At 56.0% G+C, this 20,917-nt stretch overlaps 1 protein-coding gene across 4 annotated transcripts in view; it reads right to left on the bottom strand.

Annotated features, from left to right (window-relative positions):
• KCNAB2 (potassium voltage-gated channel subfamily A regulatory beta subunit 2) overlaps positions 1–20,917 on the bottom strand; it is an 85,020-nt gene that overhangs the window by 6,946 nt on the left and 57,157 nt on the right. For all 4 annotated transcript variants that reach the window (XM_028108379.2, XM_028108380.2, XM_028108378.2 and 1 more), the window contains 8 exons: positions 20,109–20,152; positions 19,337–19,374; positions 11,558–11,637; positions 8,802–8,846; positions 6,859–6,903; positions 6,165–6,208; positions 4,695–4,781; positions 853–938 (listed from right to left, as the gene is read on the bottom strand). In XM_028108379.2, the coding sequence (XP_027964180.1) occupies positions 853–938; positions 4,695–4,781; positions 6,165–6,208; positions 6,859–6,903; positions 8,802–8,846; positions 11,558–11,637; positions 19,337–19,374; positions 20,109–20,152 (469 nt within the window). The remainder of the gene's footprint in view (positions 1–852; positions 939–4,694; positions 4,782–6,164; positions 6,209–6,858; positions 6,904–8,801; positions 8,847–11,557; positions 11,638–19,336; positions 19,375–20,108; positions 20,153–20,917) is intronic.

Consider the following 20,917-nt stretch of genomic DNA (forward strand, 5'->3'; position numbering starts at 1 on the left):
CTCTAACCCCCTGGGCCCCCCACTGCCTGCCTCTGAGGGTAGGGGGGGTCAGCCACCCTGCTGCCCCTTCTCGGATACCGAGAAATATCAAGAAACATCTGCAGCCCTCTGTCTCTGATGGCTCCTTGGAGGGAAGGGACAGGGGAGGGGATGCTTTCCTGAAAGTGTGGGTGAGGGGAACCATCAGGGATTATGAGGTGGCAGCCGAGCTCCCAACAGCAGCTCACATTCTGAGGCAGCCCAGGCCCAGAGCTGCAGAGCTGGAGATTGACCTCACCATGGGTCCTTGGGTGTATTACTTAACCTCTCTGTGCCTCAACACCCACGTCGGAAAAACAGGATGACAGCGACGCTTACCTTGTAGGGTGCTGGTGTTGTGAGGATTAAATGGGAGTTAGTCCACACGGGCCCTCAAATCTAATGGCAACTGGAGCATCACGAAAGCTCAGGGCAAGTGGCTGTAACAGTTACTGCTGCCGAGCGCTAGCTGAGCCCCAGCTCTTCTACTGAGAGCTTCACACCTGTTCTCTCTGACAGTCCTCAGCACAGCCTCCTGGGGGCGGGGGTGCTAGGTCATCCCAGTGGTCTTGTTCTACAGGTGGGGAAACCACGGCTCAGAGAGGTTAAGCCATCTGTCCAGGGCCACACAGTGCTGGGATTCAAGTTAAGAGCCCTGCCTGCGGAGGTAGCTGCCGCACTGTCACCAAACTGTTCTTCGCTGTAGGACCCAGTTACCCATGCCATTGGGACCAGTGGCACTGGATCTGCCAGAGTCCTGGATGTTCATCCCTAGAATGGGGCTAGGAGCCCATGCCCCACGGACACACACACGTGGAGAGGTCACCGCCATACCATGATCTCCATGGAGCTCCAGCGCGACGTGCCCCAGTACATGGCCATCCCCTGGTTAATGACATGGGTCATGGCGCGCACGGTCTCTGTCGGGAGAGAAGGGGAAAGCGCAGGTTGGGGGCGAGGTGACTGGGGGCGTGGGGCCCAGCCTGAGGACATTCTGCAAATACAGGTGGGGCGCCAGGAGGAGGGGGTGAGCTGCAAAGGTGTCTTGCAAGCAGTGTACTTCCTGGCTCCAAAGTCGGGTGTGGCAGGGGCTCTCAGGGACCACAGAAAAAAAAGTGAACCACAATCCAAGAAGCGGGTCTTGAAAACCATTTCCCCAAATAGTTACAAGTATTTGTAAAGGGTCTTTGAAAAATGGGTTCTAGATGGACTGTGGCATCTCTATGGCAGATTGGAGAGATGAGGGAGAGGTGAGATCAGAGAATGTGGTTTTGGACTGTCGAAGGGGGGGTGCGGGTTCTCTAGTTTGGGGGAAGAATCAGACTGGCAAAAGGCAACAGGAAGTCAACACAGTTGACTGCCTTTTCGGGCTATTCCAGATTCGCACTGGGATCTGAGATCGAACGGCGAGGTCACAGTGGCATCTGTCAGGACAAAGGTCAGGGCGGGGCCCTGGATGCTCCCCGGGGGCGGGGGCTGCGGAGTGGAGCTCCCCTGGTGTCCCCCAGAGCCGGAAGTAGACACGGAAAGCACCGTTTGTATCCGCCCCAGGTTCTCAAACCAGCTCGGTATCAGGCAAGGGACCCTCACCCCCGCGACACGACAGAGTCTTCCCAGGACTCAAAAAAGGTTTTGAGAAATAGAAATCTGCCGGTTACAGCCTTCCTACCGCTCCCACGCCAGGCGGTTTCAGTCCACGGGGATGTTGTGGTTTTTAAAACAGACTTGGCCTCCAATTGAAAAAGTTCGAGCTGTCTCTTAGCTTTGCGGGGGACGGGGGGAAGGGGTACTCATCAGATTCCTCACTGATCCCATACAGTGCTTGCAAGTCCCACTGCCAAAGGCAGGGCGGGAAGTAGGGACGAAGAACAAGTGTCTAGAAACGAAGCAGCAACCTTGACCCCTGGAAGTCCCATCTCTCCCCAGGTGGCTTGCTCCTCATCTGCTGCCGAGATGGGGGGGGGTGCTGGGGTCCCTGAAGACGGCAGGAGGTGGGAGTGCCGGAGGAAGGAAGGAGAAGGCGGGCTCTGTTCACAAAGCTCCCCCTTGGAATGGCACCGGCCCTCGGGCACTTTCTCCTGCAGAGAGCAGCATCTCTGTTTTGGGGTGTCACTTCCCACCCATCCTGGGTCCCTGAGTGCCCCTTTGGCTGAGGTCCCCTCTTTCAGTAGAAAGCTAAAGTAGCTGGGGCTTCTGGGGTGCTGGTGTCAGTGGGCTCGCCCAGGTCCGCTTCCAGGCCTGCAGGCCAACCCTGCCCTCTCCTTCCTTCCAAGATCAGGGACTGGGCTCCTCTCTGCCTCTCCTCAGGAGGAGGGCTGGCAGGGAAGCCCGGACCCCCGACCCCCAGGGACCCCCCCGACACCACTCAGTGCGAAGGAGACCGCCCCTGTCGGAAGGCTTGAGGGCCCCAGGAAGAGATATGCCCACATCCAAGGCCGAGCTTAGGCTCCCGGCCTGCTGTCCTTGTCACGTTCTTTACAGACACCTTGAGGGGCCCCTGGTGACCATGCAGCATCTCATCCACCAGCCTGGCTGGCTCTCAATCCCCGGAGCCCAGCTCTCTCCGGACCGGGGGAAATGAGGGGCAGGACATGGTGCACTGCACCGTCCCTTCCGTGCAGAGAGGGGCGTCCCCCGGGGGCCGGTGGGGCAGGAGCCCGTGAGAGCCGGAGGCCGGCCTGAGTGAGAAGGGGTCCCTGGGCAGCGGCCAGCGGGCGGTGCAGCTCACACACGGGAGCACGGCGCTCTGTGCTTCTGCCCACGCCCATGTTGGTGGCCCCAGGAACAGGGACAACTAGGGACAGCTGTCCTTCACCTCAATATTTAATGCTGTTGAACAGAAGCAGGACCAAATCCGTCTAGCTGCTGCCAGGACCCACAGCATCTACTGCCCCGTTAGAAATAATACATGGGAAGGGGCAGGTGGCGGTGCCAGTTGGCAGGCAGGAGCCCATCCTCCGTGGGATGCAGCCTGGCTCCCGGGGAGACTGTGGCCTGCCCTCGATGCGGGGCCCTGGGGAGGCCCTTGGCTTAGGGGCAGGCAGAGACCAAGCACGGCCAGAGGCTGCTCCACATCTCAGAGTTTTGCCAACTCACGTAGGTATTGTTCAAGGAGGCAAATGACTCCGTTTTGATGGAGGGGTCAGGCTGCATGGCAAGGGGTGAGAGTGGCAGGTGGCCCAGCCCGTCCGGGGGCGTGAGCCCCACTGCGGCCGCCATGCTCACGGAGGAGCCAGCGTGCCCTGATGGGGCAGCTTGCCACTGGTAGGTTTTGCTTCTGCTTGAGGCTGGAGCTTTGCAAACATGCCCTATGAAGTTAAGACTTGTTGGAAGCCACATGTTCTGGGGTCCCTGATGTTCGCTCCTGGGGGCCCCTGGTCTCCCCAACCCTCTCCCAGACCATCCAGGGTCAAGGTTTCAGGCGCTGATTACAGCATCCCCAAATCAAGAGGAGCCCTGGCAGACAGCCAGACAGCCGCCCCCCCCACCCCGCCCCGGAGGATCATGGCAGTGCAAGGCGGCGGGGGGGGGGGGGGGGGGGAGGGGAGGGGGGCGGGTCATGCACGGGGAGGTGGGGGGAGGCGGGGGGGGGCGGGCGGGAGGGATGAAATGACAGGCGGGCCAGGCAGGGGCGGGGGCCGGGGCTCCACACCGCTTTGCTTTTCCCTCACTTGCAAGATGTTCTCATAGGGCGCTTATTTTTCCTTATGCATTTTATGGAGAAGTTTGTCTTGGGGGGAAGAGAGTGGTGTAAATAAAACCACTGTCTCATAAAATGCAGCTTGGACACAGGAGTCAATAGTCGGGCTAAGGGTACTGTGTACCTTCTATGATGAATGTCCTTGACTTGGAGGAACTAAATGGGTCCCCTGGTGATAAAGAAAGATTTAAAGAGACCAGAGTTTATAGCTGTGGGAACACGGAGAGGCGCGGTATGACAGAGGGCAGGGGAAGAAAGCACAAATCTCCTTCACAGGGAACTTGTTTTGTTAAAAAACAAAAACAAAAAAAAACCCCAAACCAACCACACACACCACATACACATATATATACACGCACGTGTGCACGGTATATATATAGATAGATAGATAGATAAACAAATGAAGAAAAAATAACTTGAACCCAACTTAATTTTCCAAATCCCTGAAGCAGCAAAGCACAAATGAGAGTCTGAAGCAGGAAGTTGGGGGGTGGGGGGTGTTGGAGGGGCGGAGATCGCGGGAGTGGGAAGAATAAATAAGCGCCAAAGAAACCAAAACTGTTTCCCAAAGCACTGCACATTTTTTTTTTTCTCCTCTAAGTAACAATTTATCCCCCAGAGCAAAAGACCCCTGAAGCCTCCCCGCAGATCGGGAATGTGATTGGAAAGAACACAGCAGTTGCAAAGAGCCATCTCGTGACTTCATTTAGCTACAAAATATTAACAGCTAAGAGGAGAGAACATTCCACACAGTTCTAAACCCAGGAGGGGCCGTGGAACCGGGAGGGGAGTAGGCGCAGACCTAAAGCCAGGACGGGGCGGGTGTCGGCCTGGAGGCACCAGGGCGCACCTGTGGGCGGTGAGGAACCCCCCCCCAGGCTGAGCTCACCCCCACCGGCCCCCCCCAGCCGCCTGTGACCAGCGGCCTGGGTGCCCCGCGGGGCCCTGGGGGCAGCGGCCATCAGAGAGAACCTACCTTCCATGGGCGTGTTGGGGTCTGGGCGGTTGGCGAACACCACGTCCACGTACTCCAACTGCAGCCGCTCCAGGGAGGCCTTCAGACCTGGGGGGAGGAGTCAGAGAGGACCGTCACCCTCGGCACAGACATTCCCGGGCCCTCACCCAGGCACTGGAGGCTCAGGGAGCAAGAGAAGAGAGAAGCGAGGCCCATGGCCCCAGGAGCTGTCGGACTGTGTGGAGATACATGTGGGCACGTGCCCCGCCTGAGATGAAGAAAAGCCAGGACTAGGGGCGCCCGGGTCGCTCGGTCGTTAGTGTCTGCCTTCGGCTCAGGTCATGATCCCAGGGTCCTGGGATCGATCCCGCATCGGGCTCCCTGCTCGGTGGGGAGCCTGCTTCTCCCTCCCCCACTCCCCCTGCTTGTGTTCCCTCCCTCGCTGTGTCTCTCTCTGTCAAAATAATAAAATCTTTAAAAAAAAAAAGAAAAGCCAGGACTGAAGGGGGCCCACACCCCAAAGCGGGTGGTGGTGGGAGGCCAAATGCTCCGTGACTGAATGAAGGGGTGACTTCCTAGGCCCCCTGGTGGCCCACGTGGGGACAGGGAGAGCTAGGTGGTCCCACATGGAGGGGGAACTGCATCTATGTCCCTGCACCAAAGGCACAAATCACCAATGAGCACTTAGAACAGAGCTGCAGAGTCAAGTGCTGGTGCTAGGGGTGGGCAGCAAAGCCTCCTAATCATTTATTTTTTTTTAAAGAGTTTATTTATATATTTATTTTGATAGAGAGAGCACAAGCGGGGGAAGGGCAGAGGGAGAAGACTCCCGGCAGAGCAGGGAGCCCGATGCTGTGGGACTCAACCCCAGGACCCTGGGATCATGACCTGAGCCAAAGGCAGATGCTTCACCGACTGAGCCACCCAGGCGCCCCTAATCATTTGATTTTTAAAGGAGTGAGTGTATTACCTTGATGAAAATGAGCACAGATGGAAAAAGCATGAAGACAATACAATCACAGGATAAGCCAGACCCTCTCCCTCTCTCTCCCTCTCTCCCTCTCTCTCTCTCTCCACTCCTGTGTGCGGAGTGCCCGGCTCTGTCTGACATGCAACACCTCCTGGGTTCTTCCTGATTCCCCAAAGCCCCAGAGGTGGGTACTCTTCCCACACTCATTTTACAGATGTTGCCACAGGGGCTTGGGGAAGTGAGGTCCCTTGCTCAGGATCCCCAGTCAGCACAGGGCCCGGCCCCAGTTGCAACCCAGGCCCGTCTTGTCTTCCCTGAGACAACGCTGCCCATCTGAGGGCACCAGGGGCCCTGCTCTCATGCCCTGGAGCCTGGGTGGAAGGGGAGGGTCGGACCAGAGCACGGGGTGCATCAGTGGTGGGGCGGGGGCACTTGGCTTTCTTCACTCATGCATCTGCATGAGGATGCCGTGGGTGTGGGGGGCCGTGCGGGGCCGTGCGGGGCCAGAGTTCCCCCCTCACCTTCTATGATGTGCTTCCTGGAAAGGCCCCTCTCCGTCTCCGCTCTGAAAAACAGGACAATAGCGTGTGTGATGTTGCAAGCGGTTTTGGGGAAAATGTTTATGATGCAATGTTAGGCAAAAAAAAAGTAGGTCAGCGCATGCCACGTGCAGTCTGATTCCACTTGGGGGATAAACCACAGGCTACAAGGCTATGCTCACGCAGGCTGGGAGAAGGGCTGCTGTTTCCCTATCCTGGGGGAGGAGGGGGGTGGCTGTGGGGGGGGGTCTGCGTTTCAATTTGTCTTTCTGTTTCCCTTGGATTTTTTTTTTTAATTAAGAATGAATCGTATTTAGAATTCCTATGAAGCTGATTTTGTCAAGCCCTAGAGGGAATGTGGGGACAGACCCCTGGAAACTGGCAGGGATGGTCTGTGTCCAGGGAGGGTGGAATGGTTTAGACAGTTTGTGAAATTTCTGTGTTTTCCAGAATTTTTAGGATGTTACCTTTGCAATCAGAAAAAATAACAAACCCAGGAAAGTAAAAATAAAAATCAAACAAGGTTTGAGTAAGAGGCAACTCAGCCAAAGCTGCTTTTCTGGAAGGTGATGTCAATAGGGATGGGCATCAGCCAGGGCAGACGGCTGCACACACGCCCCCAGGAGCCCCTTGAATCCTGGCCCCAGCCGGGAGCATCGCCTGCTGCTGCACCTACTTTCCTCCCCAGAAGATCTTGGTGGTGATGACCAGGCTGGACCGTCTGTGGAACAGAAGAGAAGGAGTGTTACTGGCCGTGGCCGTGGTGGGGGGTGTCTTCAGCTTTCACAGAGGGTCCTGAGCACCCTTCTCATCTGGGAGCATGGGGTGTGAAACGGATACCTCTGGATCATTCGATGTTTGTGGTGGTGCGAGCCCAGGGTCCTGGGCTCCCCATCGAGCCCAGAGACCAGCCATGGATGTAACTAACTCACTGTGTAACCCACAGTCTGGCAGTGGGGGCCAGGAGAGGGTGGAGTCTAGTGTAGTGGAGCCCAGAGAAGGAGGCACACTGGGGAAGGAGCAGACAGCCCCAGCCTAGGGAATGGAAGCAACCCCCCCAGCCCCCCGCCCCGCCCTGCCCCGCCGGGCTCCAGTGGGTTTTGTCTGGGAGGAAGCAGGTGCAGGAAGCACACTCCCAGGAGGTCAAGAGGAGGGGCTGCCACGCTCTGTTGAGGATGGAAGGAGGCGAGGGGGCCGGCCGAGCAGTCTGGCTCTTCCCCTACAGGCCAGAGATAGGCTTTCAGAAAGTGGTGTGTGGCACAGCCTTGCGGGGGGGCACTGAGGGAGGGACAGTTGGGTGGGGCAGGACCCTGGGTGAGAGGGAGTTGGGGTTTGGGTGACAGAGAGCCTGGAGGGAAAGGAATGGACGGGAGCCAAGTGCTGACACCTGTCCGGTCCTGGCGGGATGGGCGGCCCCTGCAGGCCACCTCTGACGGAGACCCTTCCCAAAGTGGGGGGAGGTGCCAATGTGCTTTCCTCCCGTGGGGGTTGGGGGGCTGCCCCAGAAACAGCTTCTCAAAGCCCAGAAGCTGTATTTCCCCTTGAGCTTCATCTCCAGGCTGGGGACGGGGTGGGGGGGGTGGGGGGGTGGGGTGGGCGGGTGGGGGGTGGGGTGGGCGGGTGGGGGGGTTGTGGCCTGTGTATTCGCCTAAGATATAATCAGGGCACTCAGTAATATGTGCAATTTCCTTTGATGATGGAGTGAGGAGGATTTGTTTTGTGATGAATTAGAGCCGAGAAGAAACAAACAACTTTGTTGGGGCAAAAAGAGGGGTGTCATTCATCTGTGCCCAGGGGCTGAGGGGTGGGGGGTGGGCCCAGCCTTATAGCTGCTTTTATTGTTCCTGAAAATACACGCGGGCCCTAAGGGGTCTCAAAGTGTGGGTAAGTGCCCAGCCCAGTCTGTCCCAAGGAAGGTGGGAACCCTGTCTGACAAGGGACCTCAGGCTTCTGAGCTGCTTAGGGGTGGGTGGGGGGACACGGTGGGGGGCTGTGGTGACCAGTCACAGGGCTGCCCCTCCCCGGATGAGTGTGATGTCCAGCCTCGAGCTGGGTAGGTGTCTTACAGACTCGGGCCCCTGAGCCCCAGAACAGCCCTGCCAGGGAGCGCAGACAGTGGTCCCTTTCCAGGCAGGGACAGTGAGAAAGGGTGGATTCCAAGCGCAGAGAAGGACTGTCCGTCTCTTGAGCAGCTACACCCTCTGCTTTCCCCAGGCCACCCGGGAAGTCCTCACGTCTAGATCTTTTTTGGCCTAACACATGTCAGTGTGCAACCCGGGACCCCGGCCCTCTGAATCCCTGCTGGACCAGAGGTGGAGGGCAGAGTGTGAATACTCTCTCCCCCTGGAGGGAGCACAGGGCTGCTCTCTACTCTGGAACGTTCTCCCCTTCCTGGTGAGAAAAATTCTGAGCCTTCCTGGCTTTGGAAGGACTGGCCAGCCCTGAGCACTCACTCCCCTGCTAAAGAGGCAAGAATGTCAGCGGGACCCGAGCCAGTGCTCGCCACGACCCGGCACGCGTGGTTGCCCCTCTCGGCGCCCTCTTCCCTCCCTCCAGCCTGCCCCGGGCTTTTCCCTGTGTGCACCCTGGACACTGACCCAGCGAGAACAGGCTAATTACCTCCATCCCTTCTTCTTGATGATGTTTCCTAATACCACTTCAGCCCTGCAAAAAAGACCGAGACATGGGCATTTCATTACAGCGTGACAGAAATATTAAACCTCTCCCTCCCATGACAATTGGTCACTTGGTCCCCTCTGTGAAAATGCCACTGAGGCTGGAGGGCCAGCCTGTTAATGATGCTCATCTTGGCTCAGGCAGGAGAGAGTTTGCAAGAGGCTGTCATTTCCCAGGAAGGTGGCCGTGGGTGGTGCCCCTTTGGGCGCCTGTCTCAGCAGAAGTGACTCCAGCTCTCACAGAGAAGGGAGGAGCTGATGTCCTGCTTGGCAAGGCCAGCAGCATCCCATTTCCCTGGCCTGCTGGAAACTCACCGGGGAAAATGTTTGGCAATGTTACGTGGGCAAAGTTTCCAGAGAAGTTTTTCTAAAAGGTAAATTATTCATCAAGTGCATCCTCTCTTTTCAGAGACAATCAACATGTATTCAGGGCCAGGGGCTGAATTTCCAGCACAGTGCGTGCATGGGTGTGTGCGTGTGCGTGTGTGTGTGTGTGTGCATGCGCGTGCATTCATGGGTGTGGGTACATGCGTCTCTCTTGTTTCTTGCTTTTGAACAATAGAGAGACAGATGCCATGCTGACTGCTCTCTGTTCTTTTTGGCATTACTCTGGCCCTGCACCAAACTCAGCCTAGCCGGGGTCATGGGCGGGCTGTTCCAGCCTTGCTTGGCACTGCAGTGCTGGATTAACTTTTAAGAACTTTCTGCTTGTAGCAAAATGTTTCTGAGCAAAAACAACAGACGGAGAATGATCCATACCCAGTGCTACATTCCAATTATAAAAGTGCCTGAGTCATCCACTCAGAAATAATGGGCTCTAATTTGCAAGCTGTTCGGCATACATTCTGAATGCTCTTCATTTATGGTCAAGAGGTACAGAAATTCACTCAGCCCTGGGCCTCTTCCTTTCATTCCTTGGTCCCTCATTTGTGGGACAAAAAGATCAGGAAAGGAGGGAGAAAAGCAAGCAGTGGTCCTGGGGAGTTGTAGACAATCAGCTAACCACAGCCTGTTGCTTGTGGCTATGAATTCCTCTGGCCCTGAATTTGGTAAGCCTGACATCTGCTGGGGGGCGGGGGGCACAGAAATCCTGCGGCTCTCTGTAAGTGCCCAGATTAGCATCAGCATAAGAAGCAGGGGGCTCAGCAGAATATGCCCTTGGCACTCTGGTGAGCAAGAGGCACGGTGCCTGGCCCGCCAGCCACTGGAGCTGCCCCGCAGCCCCCTGCCCAGAGCTCCTCCCTGCCCGTCCCTTGGTACACAGTGCCCAGCCTCCCCTGTGGATGACTGCTGGCACCGAGGCATTGCTGGGGGTGAGCAGGCAGGTCTAGCTCCGGGCTGGACTGAGAAGGAGCCGCAGGGGCCCAAGGAAGAGTGGAGGGCGGGATGAGGGCTGTGGGCTCCAGGGGCAGCAACGCCCCACGGGAAGCTGCTCTCTTGAGTCCTCGGCTGCTGGCGAGGCTGCCTAGTACTGATATGCCAGTCCGGGGGGTCCAGTTCAGGGGGACCCCTAGTCAGGGGGAAGTGAAGATGGGCACACAGAGTGTGGAGTGTGCAGGGCTGGTGCACACGGGCTGGGCCGTCTGGGGCCAGAGGAGGCTGCACGGAGCTGCCTCCTGCATGCTCTCATGGGCGGCAAAACCGAGGCAGGAGCAGGGCCAGGGAATGGGCTGGGGTGCTGAGGCCCGGCAACGCCCGTGGGCTGGGCATGTGCATTGGGCTTCTCTACCTCTGACCCTCTGGCTTTAGTTCATCTGTCTGGAAAGCATTTCACTTTGATGGGAAGAGGCTCTCAGTATGGAGGGCTTGGGAGGGGGCTATGGCATCAGGAGGGGCAGAGGGCTGCCGATAGGGGCTGGAGGAAATTTGGGGCTCCTGGTGGAGGTCCCCAGAGCTGTCAGGTCCTCAGACCCTGCGATGGGACTTGAGAAAAGGCCCGGCTGGCTTCCTGATTCTCAGTGCTCCGGGCCCCATCTCAAGCTGCAGGTAAAAACCCAGCGCCTTCGAGGCAGGTGCCGGCCCCGAGGCCACGGTGCACAGCCAGCCAGGCTGCAGCCAAGCCAGCTGATGGGAACTTGGCTCGCCCCAGGCAGGAGGGACCAGAGGGAGGACGAACAGAGAGCCAACAGATGACTTCACAAACAAAAGCTGACTTTTGGAAACCCGATGCAGGAGAGTGGATGATTTGATTACAGCTAGTCTTTAAAATTGAAGCCAGCAGCCTTGGCTGAAGAGGGCTTTTACATAATTGAGGAGGGAAGTTCACTGCCAAGATGGGAAGTGCTTCCTACAGCGCTCGGCTGGCCAGACTCAGCTCTCCGCAGCTCGAGAGGCCCTGCGTTCCCTGCAGCCCTCACGGTACCATTAAGACGTAAGAATGTTAGACAAGTGGGAGAGCCTGGGACCGCAGCCCGATCTGGCTCTTGCCCAGCACAGCATCTGAGGCACCGGAGGGACTGGGGTCATCTCGGTGCTCGGACACACGGGGGAGTTTAGCAAGTGGCCAGTGTCCAAGTGTCCTGCAATTTTGGCCCTGTGAAAACAACACCTTCTAAGGCCATTCAAAGTTTAAAAAAGCAGGCAGAGTGCGAGGCACATTTGTGGACGCTTGGGACCAAGGACCGGAGCAGCTGCAGCTCTGGTTCTTCCCAGGAAAGCCGTGGCCTGCACCACATCGTCCCCAGGAGAAAAGACACGTACTTGCCCGCCGCGTAGACTTCTGCAGTATCGAAGAGGTTGATGCCATTGTCATAGGCCAAGGTCATTAGCTGCTCTGCCATCTGAAATGAGAAAACCAGAGCTGCTTGCGGGCAGCACAGCCCTGCCAGGCCAGGGGGAGGCTCCAGAGCATAATCTTGTGGCCTGGGGTGCCTCCTGCGTGTCCAGGCCCTGCACCCCCAGGGCTCCCCTTGTCCTTTCCTGCCACGGGACAGATGTGGAGGCAGCCCTCCAGAGTGGACCCACAGGGAGGAAAGAGGACAAAATGAATGAAGGAAGGGCCTCTGGGCTGTGAGTTTGATGCGAGCAGGGACCCCAACTGTTGAGTCATTACAAAGCTTAGCCTCTGTACTGGGTTGAACACAGCCCCCAACAGGAGTGGGAGAGATCCTGGCAGAACGAGTCCCTCCTTAAAACTATGGCTAGAAGGTGTTCTGCGGCTATATGTCCCCGATTCCTTCCCAGCAGCCACATGGGGACGGTACGATTATTGTTTGCAGATGGAGAAACTGCCATCCTCAGCGAGCACTCTGGCCTCGGCAGGCGCTTCTCCACTGCCTGGCAGGCAGAGGCTGATGAATGGTGCCCAATCGGCACACGCCTTCCACCAGATTTTGCTCCTCAGGCTGCTCTAAGGATGAGTTTGCGCTCCCCCAGCAATGACCCACTGGTAGTGGGGGTGAGGATCAAGCAGCCGGAGGAAGCGCCCCCTGCTATGAACAGCCCCTCCAAGATGCAGCAGGGATCTCTGCTGGTCCTCTGGACGGTGTAGGTGCCCCTTTGAGAGTCACAGACGCAAACTCCCCCGCCCTTCACTTCTCAAAGCTCAGCCCAGAGTGCCAAGCCTCCCTCCCCAGCTACCCAGAGTGGAGTGAGTCATACTTAACAACGCTCAAAAAACTGTGGGACGAAAAGCCAGCCATGTTTGGCTTCGTGGAGATTCTCTCAATACCAAACTCAGAAGCCCGCCCCATGGGCCAGGCAGGTATGGAGAGTGAGGCTGGTGGCCAGTGGGGACCACTGGGGTGGGGGGGACCAACACTCAATCGCTACCCCTGGGAAGGCACCTCAGCGAGGCTACATCTTTTGATTTTTCAAGAGAAGCCAGGGATCCAGGGTATTTGGGGGTGGTAAAAATCTCCCAATTTTCAAATGCTGGCATTGAACTCCAAAGATTTCTGATACTGAGCAGGCCAAAGCTAACCCCCATTAGTTAGCAGCTGTCATTTCAGTCAGAAAGCCCAGGGGCAAGAAAGGCCACTGGTGGAGGAATTTTCTGGATCCATCTGCAGGGCTGGTTGGCTCCATTGGAGCTCAAGTATAACCATGTATCAGACACATCCATGCACCCTCCTCCAAGTGTGACCATGTATCAGATGCATCCATGCACCCTCCTCCAAGTGTAACCATGAATCAGATGCATACATGCACCCTCCTCCAAGTGTGACCATGAATCAGATGCATACATGCACCCTCCTCCAAGTGTGACCATGTATCAGACACATCCATGCACCCTCCTCCAAGTGTGACCATGAATCAGATGCATCCATGCACACTCCTCCAAGTATAACCATGTTATCAGACGCATCCATGCACCCTCCTCCAAGTGTGACCATGAATCAGATGCATACATGCACCCTCCTCCAAGTGTGACCATGAATCAGATGCACCCATGCACCCTCCTCCAAGTGTGACCATGTATCAGATGCATCCATGCACACTCCTGGGAGCCTCTTCCTCCTCCCATACCCACCCCGGGGCTCCTTTTTTCCTCTCCAATGCTCCAGGCACCCCAGGCTCCTTCGCCTGTTCATCTCTGTCTTCAACCTGACTTTTCAGGGCTGTGTCTCACCAAGCCCCTGACCTCTGCACAGGAGAGCACGCCGTGCTGGGCCCCTAGCCAGGTTATACAGACGATTTAGGGGTATGTGCTGCCTCCTGGAAAGGGTTCTGGGAGGAGGTGACTCAGTACGAGGGCTTTTATTATCTTCCTGTTTCAGACCCTGTGTATCTTCTTATACACCCCTCTTGCTTACCTGGAGAACAGCACGCCCTAGGTGTTCATCTGGGCTTTGCTCTTCCCACTTACACTACATCTTAGAAATCAATCCATATTAGTTCATGGAGATCTTCATTCTTTTTTAAAAAAAATTATTTACAACAACTTAAAAATTGTGGTAAACCATGCATAACACAAAACTGACCATTTTAACCATTTTTAGGTGTGCATTTCTGTGGCATTTAAGGACATTCATGTTGTGCAACCATCAGCAGTGCGTGTCTCCAGAACCTCTCCATCTTCCCAAACAGAAACTTGGTCCCCATGAAACACCAACTTTCCACTCCTCCCTCCCCCAGCCCTTGGTGCCCACCCATTTGTTCTCCGTTTCCAGAATTCTGACTCCCTTGTTACCGCACCTGGGTTGCGTCATACGGTATTTGTCTTTCTGTGACTGGCCGACTTAATGAATTTAACATGAGGCCTTTTGGGTTCATCCATGTTGTAGTGTGTGTGAGCATTTCTAGGGCTGGGTTTGGAGGGTGGGTAGGAGTCTGTCAGGCAGGAAGGCGGGGGGTAGCTGGAGGAGGGGGTGCTGCAGGCAGAGAGGCTGGTGTGTGTGCAGGAGAGGGCAGCGTGCAGGATCCCGCCCGTCCTGTGCTCAGGTCCGACACCTGGGCATCTCCTTCACTCAGCTTTCTCTTACTCTGGCGTCAGCACCTTCGACCAGTCCCGTCAGCTCCCTCTTGAAGCTGATCCAGAATCGGACCCTCCTGCCCCTCACCTCCACTGCACCCACTTGGTCCGAGCCAGAATGCCCTCAGCTGGGTTTCTGTGGTAGCCCTTAACTCTAGGGAACTAGATTTCCAGGGAACTCGTGCATACATTCCAATTTGAGAAGCACCCCTCATCCTCGGGGGGCAGCCTAACCTCAGTGGAGCAGCGAGAGTGAGCCTTTTGAGTGAAGTCAGGTCAAATTTCCTCTCTGGCTTCCATGTCACAAGTGGTCAAAGCCAAGGTCCCCACCAGATCTACTCCCTCACCTCTGCCCCCATCTCTCAACCTGGGGCTCCTCCTGTGGGCTCTTGGAGGCTGGGTCCAGTCCCGTTCCTTTGGCCCGGAATGCTCTCTCTCTGAATCATCACATGGCTCACTCTTGCTTCCGCCTTCCCTGATCATCCTGCATAAATGGGAGCCTGCACCCAGTCCTCCTTTCTCTGTGTTTGATTCAATAATGGCTCCTGGAACCTGTGAGTGGTTTCTTGGGTAGAAAAAGGGTCTTTGTAGATGTGACAACATGAAGGGTCTTGAGATGGGAGATGATCCTGGATTATCAGGGGGACCCTGAAGGCCACCACGGTGTCCTTATAGGAGGGAGGCCGAGGGAGATGTGACACAGAGGAGCAGGAACGCGACCACAGAGGCAGACACTGGAACGAAGTGGCAGAATTCCACTCTCCTCCCCCAGAGGCTGCACTGGGAGTGCGACCCTGCTGACACCTTGGTTTCAGCTCTGTGATCCTGATTTTGGACTTCTGACCTCCAGGCCTATGAGAAAATAAATTTCTCTAGTTTTAAAACCACACAGATGGGGGCAATTTGTTGATGCAGCCCCTGGACATGTCTAGCCCTGGGAGATAAGGTGCTTACTGTCTGTCCCTCTCTCCAAAAGAGAGCAGCCCACAGCAGGGATGGCACGTGGCAGGTGCTCAGCAAGCGTGAGCTGAGCGGCCACTGTCCTTGGCTGGCTGCACCAGCCGACCCCGCGAGGCCTGCCACGCGGGAAAGATCAGCAGGCTCTGACACAGAGGATACCCATCCCCATTTCACCCGTCACTTAGCAGAAAGATGGAAACACGATCCTAACTACACCGGGCCAGGGAGAAAAGAGAGTGAGGGGTGGGAATTTTCCATGCTGTGCTTTTTGTTTTATTGTTTTGCTATGATTTTGGTATAATTCCTCTTCCAGGCTTCTCTTTAAAGGTTTATTTATTTATTTCAGAGGTGGGGGGGTGGAGAGAGAGTGTGCGTGTGCGTGTGCGAGCATGAGTGGGGGGAGGGGGGAGGGGCAGAGGGAGAGAGAGAGAATCTCAAGCAGACTCCTGGCTGAGCATGGAGCCCGACGTGGGGCTCGATCTCACGACCCTGAGATCATGACCTGAGCCCAAATCAAGAGTCAGATGCTCAACTGCCTGAGCCCCCCAGGGGCCCCCCCTTTCAGGTTTTTCTATGTGAACATATGCTTTTTCGCTGCAAGACTGCAGCCCTCACATACAGACCACAGTCGGCGCTGTTTTCCACATGCTCGCTCCTGGGCCTGTCCGCATGTCGTTCTTTAAAACGTGACCCCTAAAGACTTGCGCTCTGTGGGTGCGTCCTACTTGATGTGACGGAGCCTTTATTTTGAGACTGTTCGGAATTTTCCAATGTCAAAGTTCCCGAAACAAAGGCAGGAGGAAATTTAGAAGACATGTGGGCCTCCTCCCTGCCGTCCCTACTTGGGGGCCAGGGGAATCCATCCCACCCCCGAGCTGGGAGCTGTCTGTGGGCTCTGAGGCAGGCGCCGAGGGGCCATTCCCCGTTCACGAGTCTCCAGTTAAGACCCCGGGCACTTTGCTTCCTCCAAATGGGGCAATGGCACCTGCCTCCCTGGGTTGATAGAGGGCCGAGTGCCATAATAAATGTAAAGTTTGTAGCTACTGTCCTTATTAGATTTCTAATGCCCAGGCTGCTCTGAGCACCTGCTCTCAGGAGTTTTTTTTTACTTGAGCAGCCATGTGAGGTCACGAAAAGTACACTGGACTAGAGGTTGGAAACCTGACTCTGACCAGGCCAGCTCCAACATCTGGCCACGTGATCGGAGGTTTACTAACAGTGTCTGCTTCCTCTGGGGGTTGGCTCTGCTCTGCCCGGCCCCCAAGGACTCCGTCCCCAGGGCCACAGCCCCACAGACCTTTGCAGACAGGGGACAGGCAACAGCCCGAGACTACACACTTTAGTCTTTGTGGGCCAGATGGTCTCTGTGGCAGCTTATAACGGAAAAGCAGCCACAGACCATATGTAAATGAATGGGCGTCGCTGCCTGCCAATAAAACTTTATTTATAAAAAAAAGGGTTGTGGAATTCATAGAGACAGAGAGCAGAGTAGAGGTTACCAGGGGTTGGGGAGTTGTTCCCTCATGGTTACAGAGTTTTGTTTGGGGTGATGAAAACTTTTGGGAGGCAGACTGTGGTGATGGCTGCACAGCAAAGAGAATGTACTTAATACCAGGAACTGTACACTTAAAAATGGTTAATAGGGTGAATTTTACATTATGCATTTTTTTTACCACAACGAAAAGGGTGAAAATAGCCAATTTTATGTCTTGTATATTTAATTAAAAGTAAAAAAAACAAACAAACAAAAAAGAAAAAAATAGACGAGGCTGAGGGCCGGATTTGGCCTGTGGACCGTTGCTCATGGACACCACGGAGTCCTGCCACGGACTCCCCTTTGCCACATTAAATCCACCCCGTCCTCATTTCTTTCTTTTTTTTTTCTTAAAGATTTTATTTATTTGACAGAGAGCGAGACAGCGAGAGCAGGAATACAAGCAGGGGGAGTGGGAGAGGGAGAAGCAGGCCTCCCGCGGAGCAGGGAGCCCAATGCGGGGCTCGATCCCAGGACCCTGGGACCATGACCTGAGCCGAAGGCAGACGCTTAACGACTGCGCCACCCAGGCGCCCAGCCCGTCCTCATTACTGTGTCTCCCTGGCATCACGGTGTCTTGCACACAAAAGGTAACCCTGAAAACAGGACTCTGTTTCTGGATTCCTTGGCAGGCCACCCACCTTCCTCTGGACACGGGCTTAGCAAGGAACCCAGTGTTCCAGATGGGGCACCCATCTGGAATGCCCAGGGGGCTCGTGGCCTCCCCACTTTGGGGCAGCACACACGTTCCTCTGTGGTCCCGGGATGGTCCTGGATTCCCCGTAGTTCCAACCCTGCTGGCTTGGACAAGGGCAGGCAGCCAGCTAAAGAATAAAATGTGGCTGTTCTTGGGGCGCCTGGGTGGCTCAGTCGTTGGGCGTCTGCCTTCGGCTGGGGTCGTGGTCCCAGGGTCCTGGGATCGAGCCCCGCGTCGGGCTCCCTGCTCAGTGGGGAGCCTGCTTCTCCCTCTCCCCCTGCTTGTGTTCCCTCTCTGTGTCTCTCTCTCTGTCAAATGAATAAAGTCTTTGAAAAAAAAAAAGAATAAAACGTGGCCGTTCTTCATCTGAACCGTGGTGAGGTGGGCCTCTCATCCTTGACGTATTGATTTTTTTTGGACGCTGACTGTAGGATTTAATACGAAAATTCTGCTTGCTCCTTCACTCAATCATTTTCACCTGCCAGGACCTTTGAGAACCCCGAGTCTGTCATCTATTGTATCTGCTGTCCTCCCAGCTTTGTGTCATCTGGAAACAACTTCTAGTATCTTCACACGTGTCACTGTCTACGTGATGGAGACCGGCAGAGGCTGGAGCCACCAGGACCACCACTGGGTCATTAATCAATACTCTTTGGGTGCAATGGATCTGTTGGTGAAAAAAATCACCTAAGTTGGATGGTCACCATCCAGCCACTTCTCTGTGTCTTTCTCACAAGGGCATCACACATAGGGTAGCAAATGCGATTTGGAAATGAAGTCATTCCTCCCCACAGCGAAAGGGAAACAGGTGAGTCAGACACTACTGATTTCAGGTGAACCACAAAGGACTCCGGGGCTCCAACCTTCTATGCCGAGTGCTTGCAACCAATCTGGTGGCTAAAGGCAAAGCAATTTCCTGCACCTCAAAAACTCCTTTCTCCTGAGATAGTCCAGAGCCAGAACCTCAGAACAAGGGCAAGGCATTCTACAACCAGCTACTGTCACAGAAGGAAAAAGGGACAAAAGCACAAATTAAATACATTTAGATTTTGACAGAAGCAAAGCTTTTCCTTTGAAAACTAACTGAGAAATCACAGCTAACAAGGTCTCAGATGAACGCACTTATTAATTTTTAAATGCAACCTTTCTGAGAGTAAGTAGGGCAGACGTGAGGACAGCTTCGTGTGCAGATGTCCAGAGCTCTTGGAGCAAATGCCCCTGCTCTCCCTTCCCAGATAATCACTCGCTGCCCAGAAGTGCACCCCGGCCTGGGGATGCGCCGGCCCCTCCCCTACAGACGCTGGCGACACCGGCCCGGCTGTGAAAAGAGGAGCCCCAGCGAGTGCACAGGATAAAGGACAGCTGTGGGAAAGGAGCAGCTAGGGGCTGGGTAAAGCGACTCAAGAATCTTCAGCTTGCAGCAAAATTTGCAGAATCTGCATCCTAAATGACCTCAGCAGATGTGTACTGAAGTTTCAAATCCGCGTGGGGGTACTCTGTCCGAGCAGTTTAGAAAGACACGGGGCTGTGTGATTTGGGAAACAATGGCCTCCCTGGATTTTCCTGGCTAGCGAGGGACTAAGCGTTGTACAGATGAGGAACCTGAGTTTCTGGGCCTTTTGGGGACTCACGGGTGCCCCAAGGCACCCAGCTGTGAAATGCAGGCACCAGATTTGGCATCTTTTAACCCTGCCATGGCTCTCCCCCTCACCCTTCCTGCTGCCCCAGAAGGCCATGGCACCCTTGAGGAGCGGCACGAGGGAGGCTGCGGTGGCCCTGTGAGCACGGGCCCGTGGTTCGTGCGGTGGACTCTACCAGGTGCCCGCTGTGGCTAGCCTTTGCTGGGATCTGGGGCCTGCGGGAGCCCCGCCTTACCTCATCGGTGATCTGGCCTCCGAAGGTCACCCATGTTCCTGGAAGGAGACACATGGGCTCAAGTCAGAGAACTTCTCCAGGGAGCTTGCCTGCCCCCCATCCCCGGCCCCACAGGGTGCTCCATCCTCAGGCTGCAGGGCCTGGGGGGCAGCCACAGCCCAGCATGCCACTCTGCTCTGTGGTGAGCATGTCCTCGGCATGTGGGGACGCTTGGCCTTCAGGGCAAGTCTCCCTGTCTTGGGGGCACCAAACCGGGGAACAGGAAGGGCTGCAGGATGAGGGATGCCTCCCTGAAAACGGCCCAGATCTGACAGCCATGCCCTCGCGCTTGCTGGGTGGTGTGTGTGTGTGTGTGTGTGTGTGTGTGTTGAGGGCTGAAGGGTGTGTCGGGAGCACATTGTAGGTACCATGGAGGTGGAGGGCCCGCGTATGCTGAGAACAGAGCTCACATCTGGGGAAAGTCTAGATCAAAGGGCAAAATCTGACTGCCCTCTATGAGGACTCAGTCTTGTAAGGAGAGAAGAGGTTCTCCAGACACACCTGGGGCCAGGGTGCTTCTCTGATTTTCTGTTGTGAGGCAGGGGTCTGTGTGTGCACTGGGCCGCTGGGACTCCCCTCCCCTCCCCCCTCCCCCGGTTGCCATGGCAACTGACCCTCACCATCCCTCCAAACCCGCTGGTTCCATCCCCTCGCCCGAGGGCTGGCCCCTTCAGCCCTCCCAAAGCCCCTGCCTCCTTGGGTGGCACTGGACCAAGGGGGCCCCTACACTCACCGAGCCCCAGACAGGAGACCCGCAGTCCCGACTTGCCCAAGTTCCTGGAAAACAAACTTGGTGTGAGTTCTCAGTGACCAGCACAGGACCTGCCGGCCAAGCACGCCCCCACCCCACTGTTCCCAAAGGCCAGCCCCAAGTTTGAACCCCCCACTCTAGTCAATGTATCTTTTGAGACTCTGAAGGCAAGGGGTCCTCTGGAGAGAGGCCTGTGGCTCACCCGCCCTTAGGCATAAAGAGCCAACTGTCCGTTCCCCCTGCCTGCCATACCCCACACCAGGGTACGGCTGCGTGGCTGGGCCATGCTGGTGAGCACGGCGGGGCCTGGAGAGCCACCTCAAAAGAGAGCAGTAGAATGGGCTGACGGAGGCCCTTGTGGTAGCGGCCATCACGGGCCTGCTGAGGCACCTGCCAGATGAAGATCCCAGGGTCCATATATGAAGGGGCCACAGGTCATCACTAATGTCCTTAGGAGGTCGTGGAGGGTGGCAGGGCCCTGCTGAGGACTGGGATGCCCATCTGTACTGGACTGTTTGTCCTGGCACAGGCTGGCCGGGGGCCTGCAGGGGCAACCACAGGCCGGATGGTCCTCAAGCATCATGTCCTCGATCTCCCTCAGCTCTGTGGGTCAGGTGCCTTCCTTTTCCCGATATGCCCATTTTACATAAGAGTACACGGGACCCGCCTGGGAGCAGAGAAGCCAGGATTCCGCCTAAGGCAGTCAGCTCCGCAAGCATGCGCCCCACCACGATGGTGTGTCCCTTTCCCCATCCACGGGGGACACAGGACGTGAGCTGCTCACATGGTGA

Source organism: Eumetopias jubatus, unplaced genomic scaffold (assembly GCF_037043125.1).
Source record: "Eumetopias jubatus isolate StellerSeaLion01/CBP00866 unplaced genomic scaffold, mEumJub1_p1.0 scaffold_4, whole genome shotgun sequence".
In the NCBI taxonomy this organism is placed as follows: domain Eukaryota; kingdom Metazoa; phylum Chordata; class Mammalia; order Carnivora; family Otariidae; genus Eumetopias; species Eumetopias jubatus.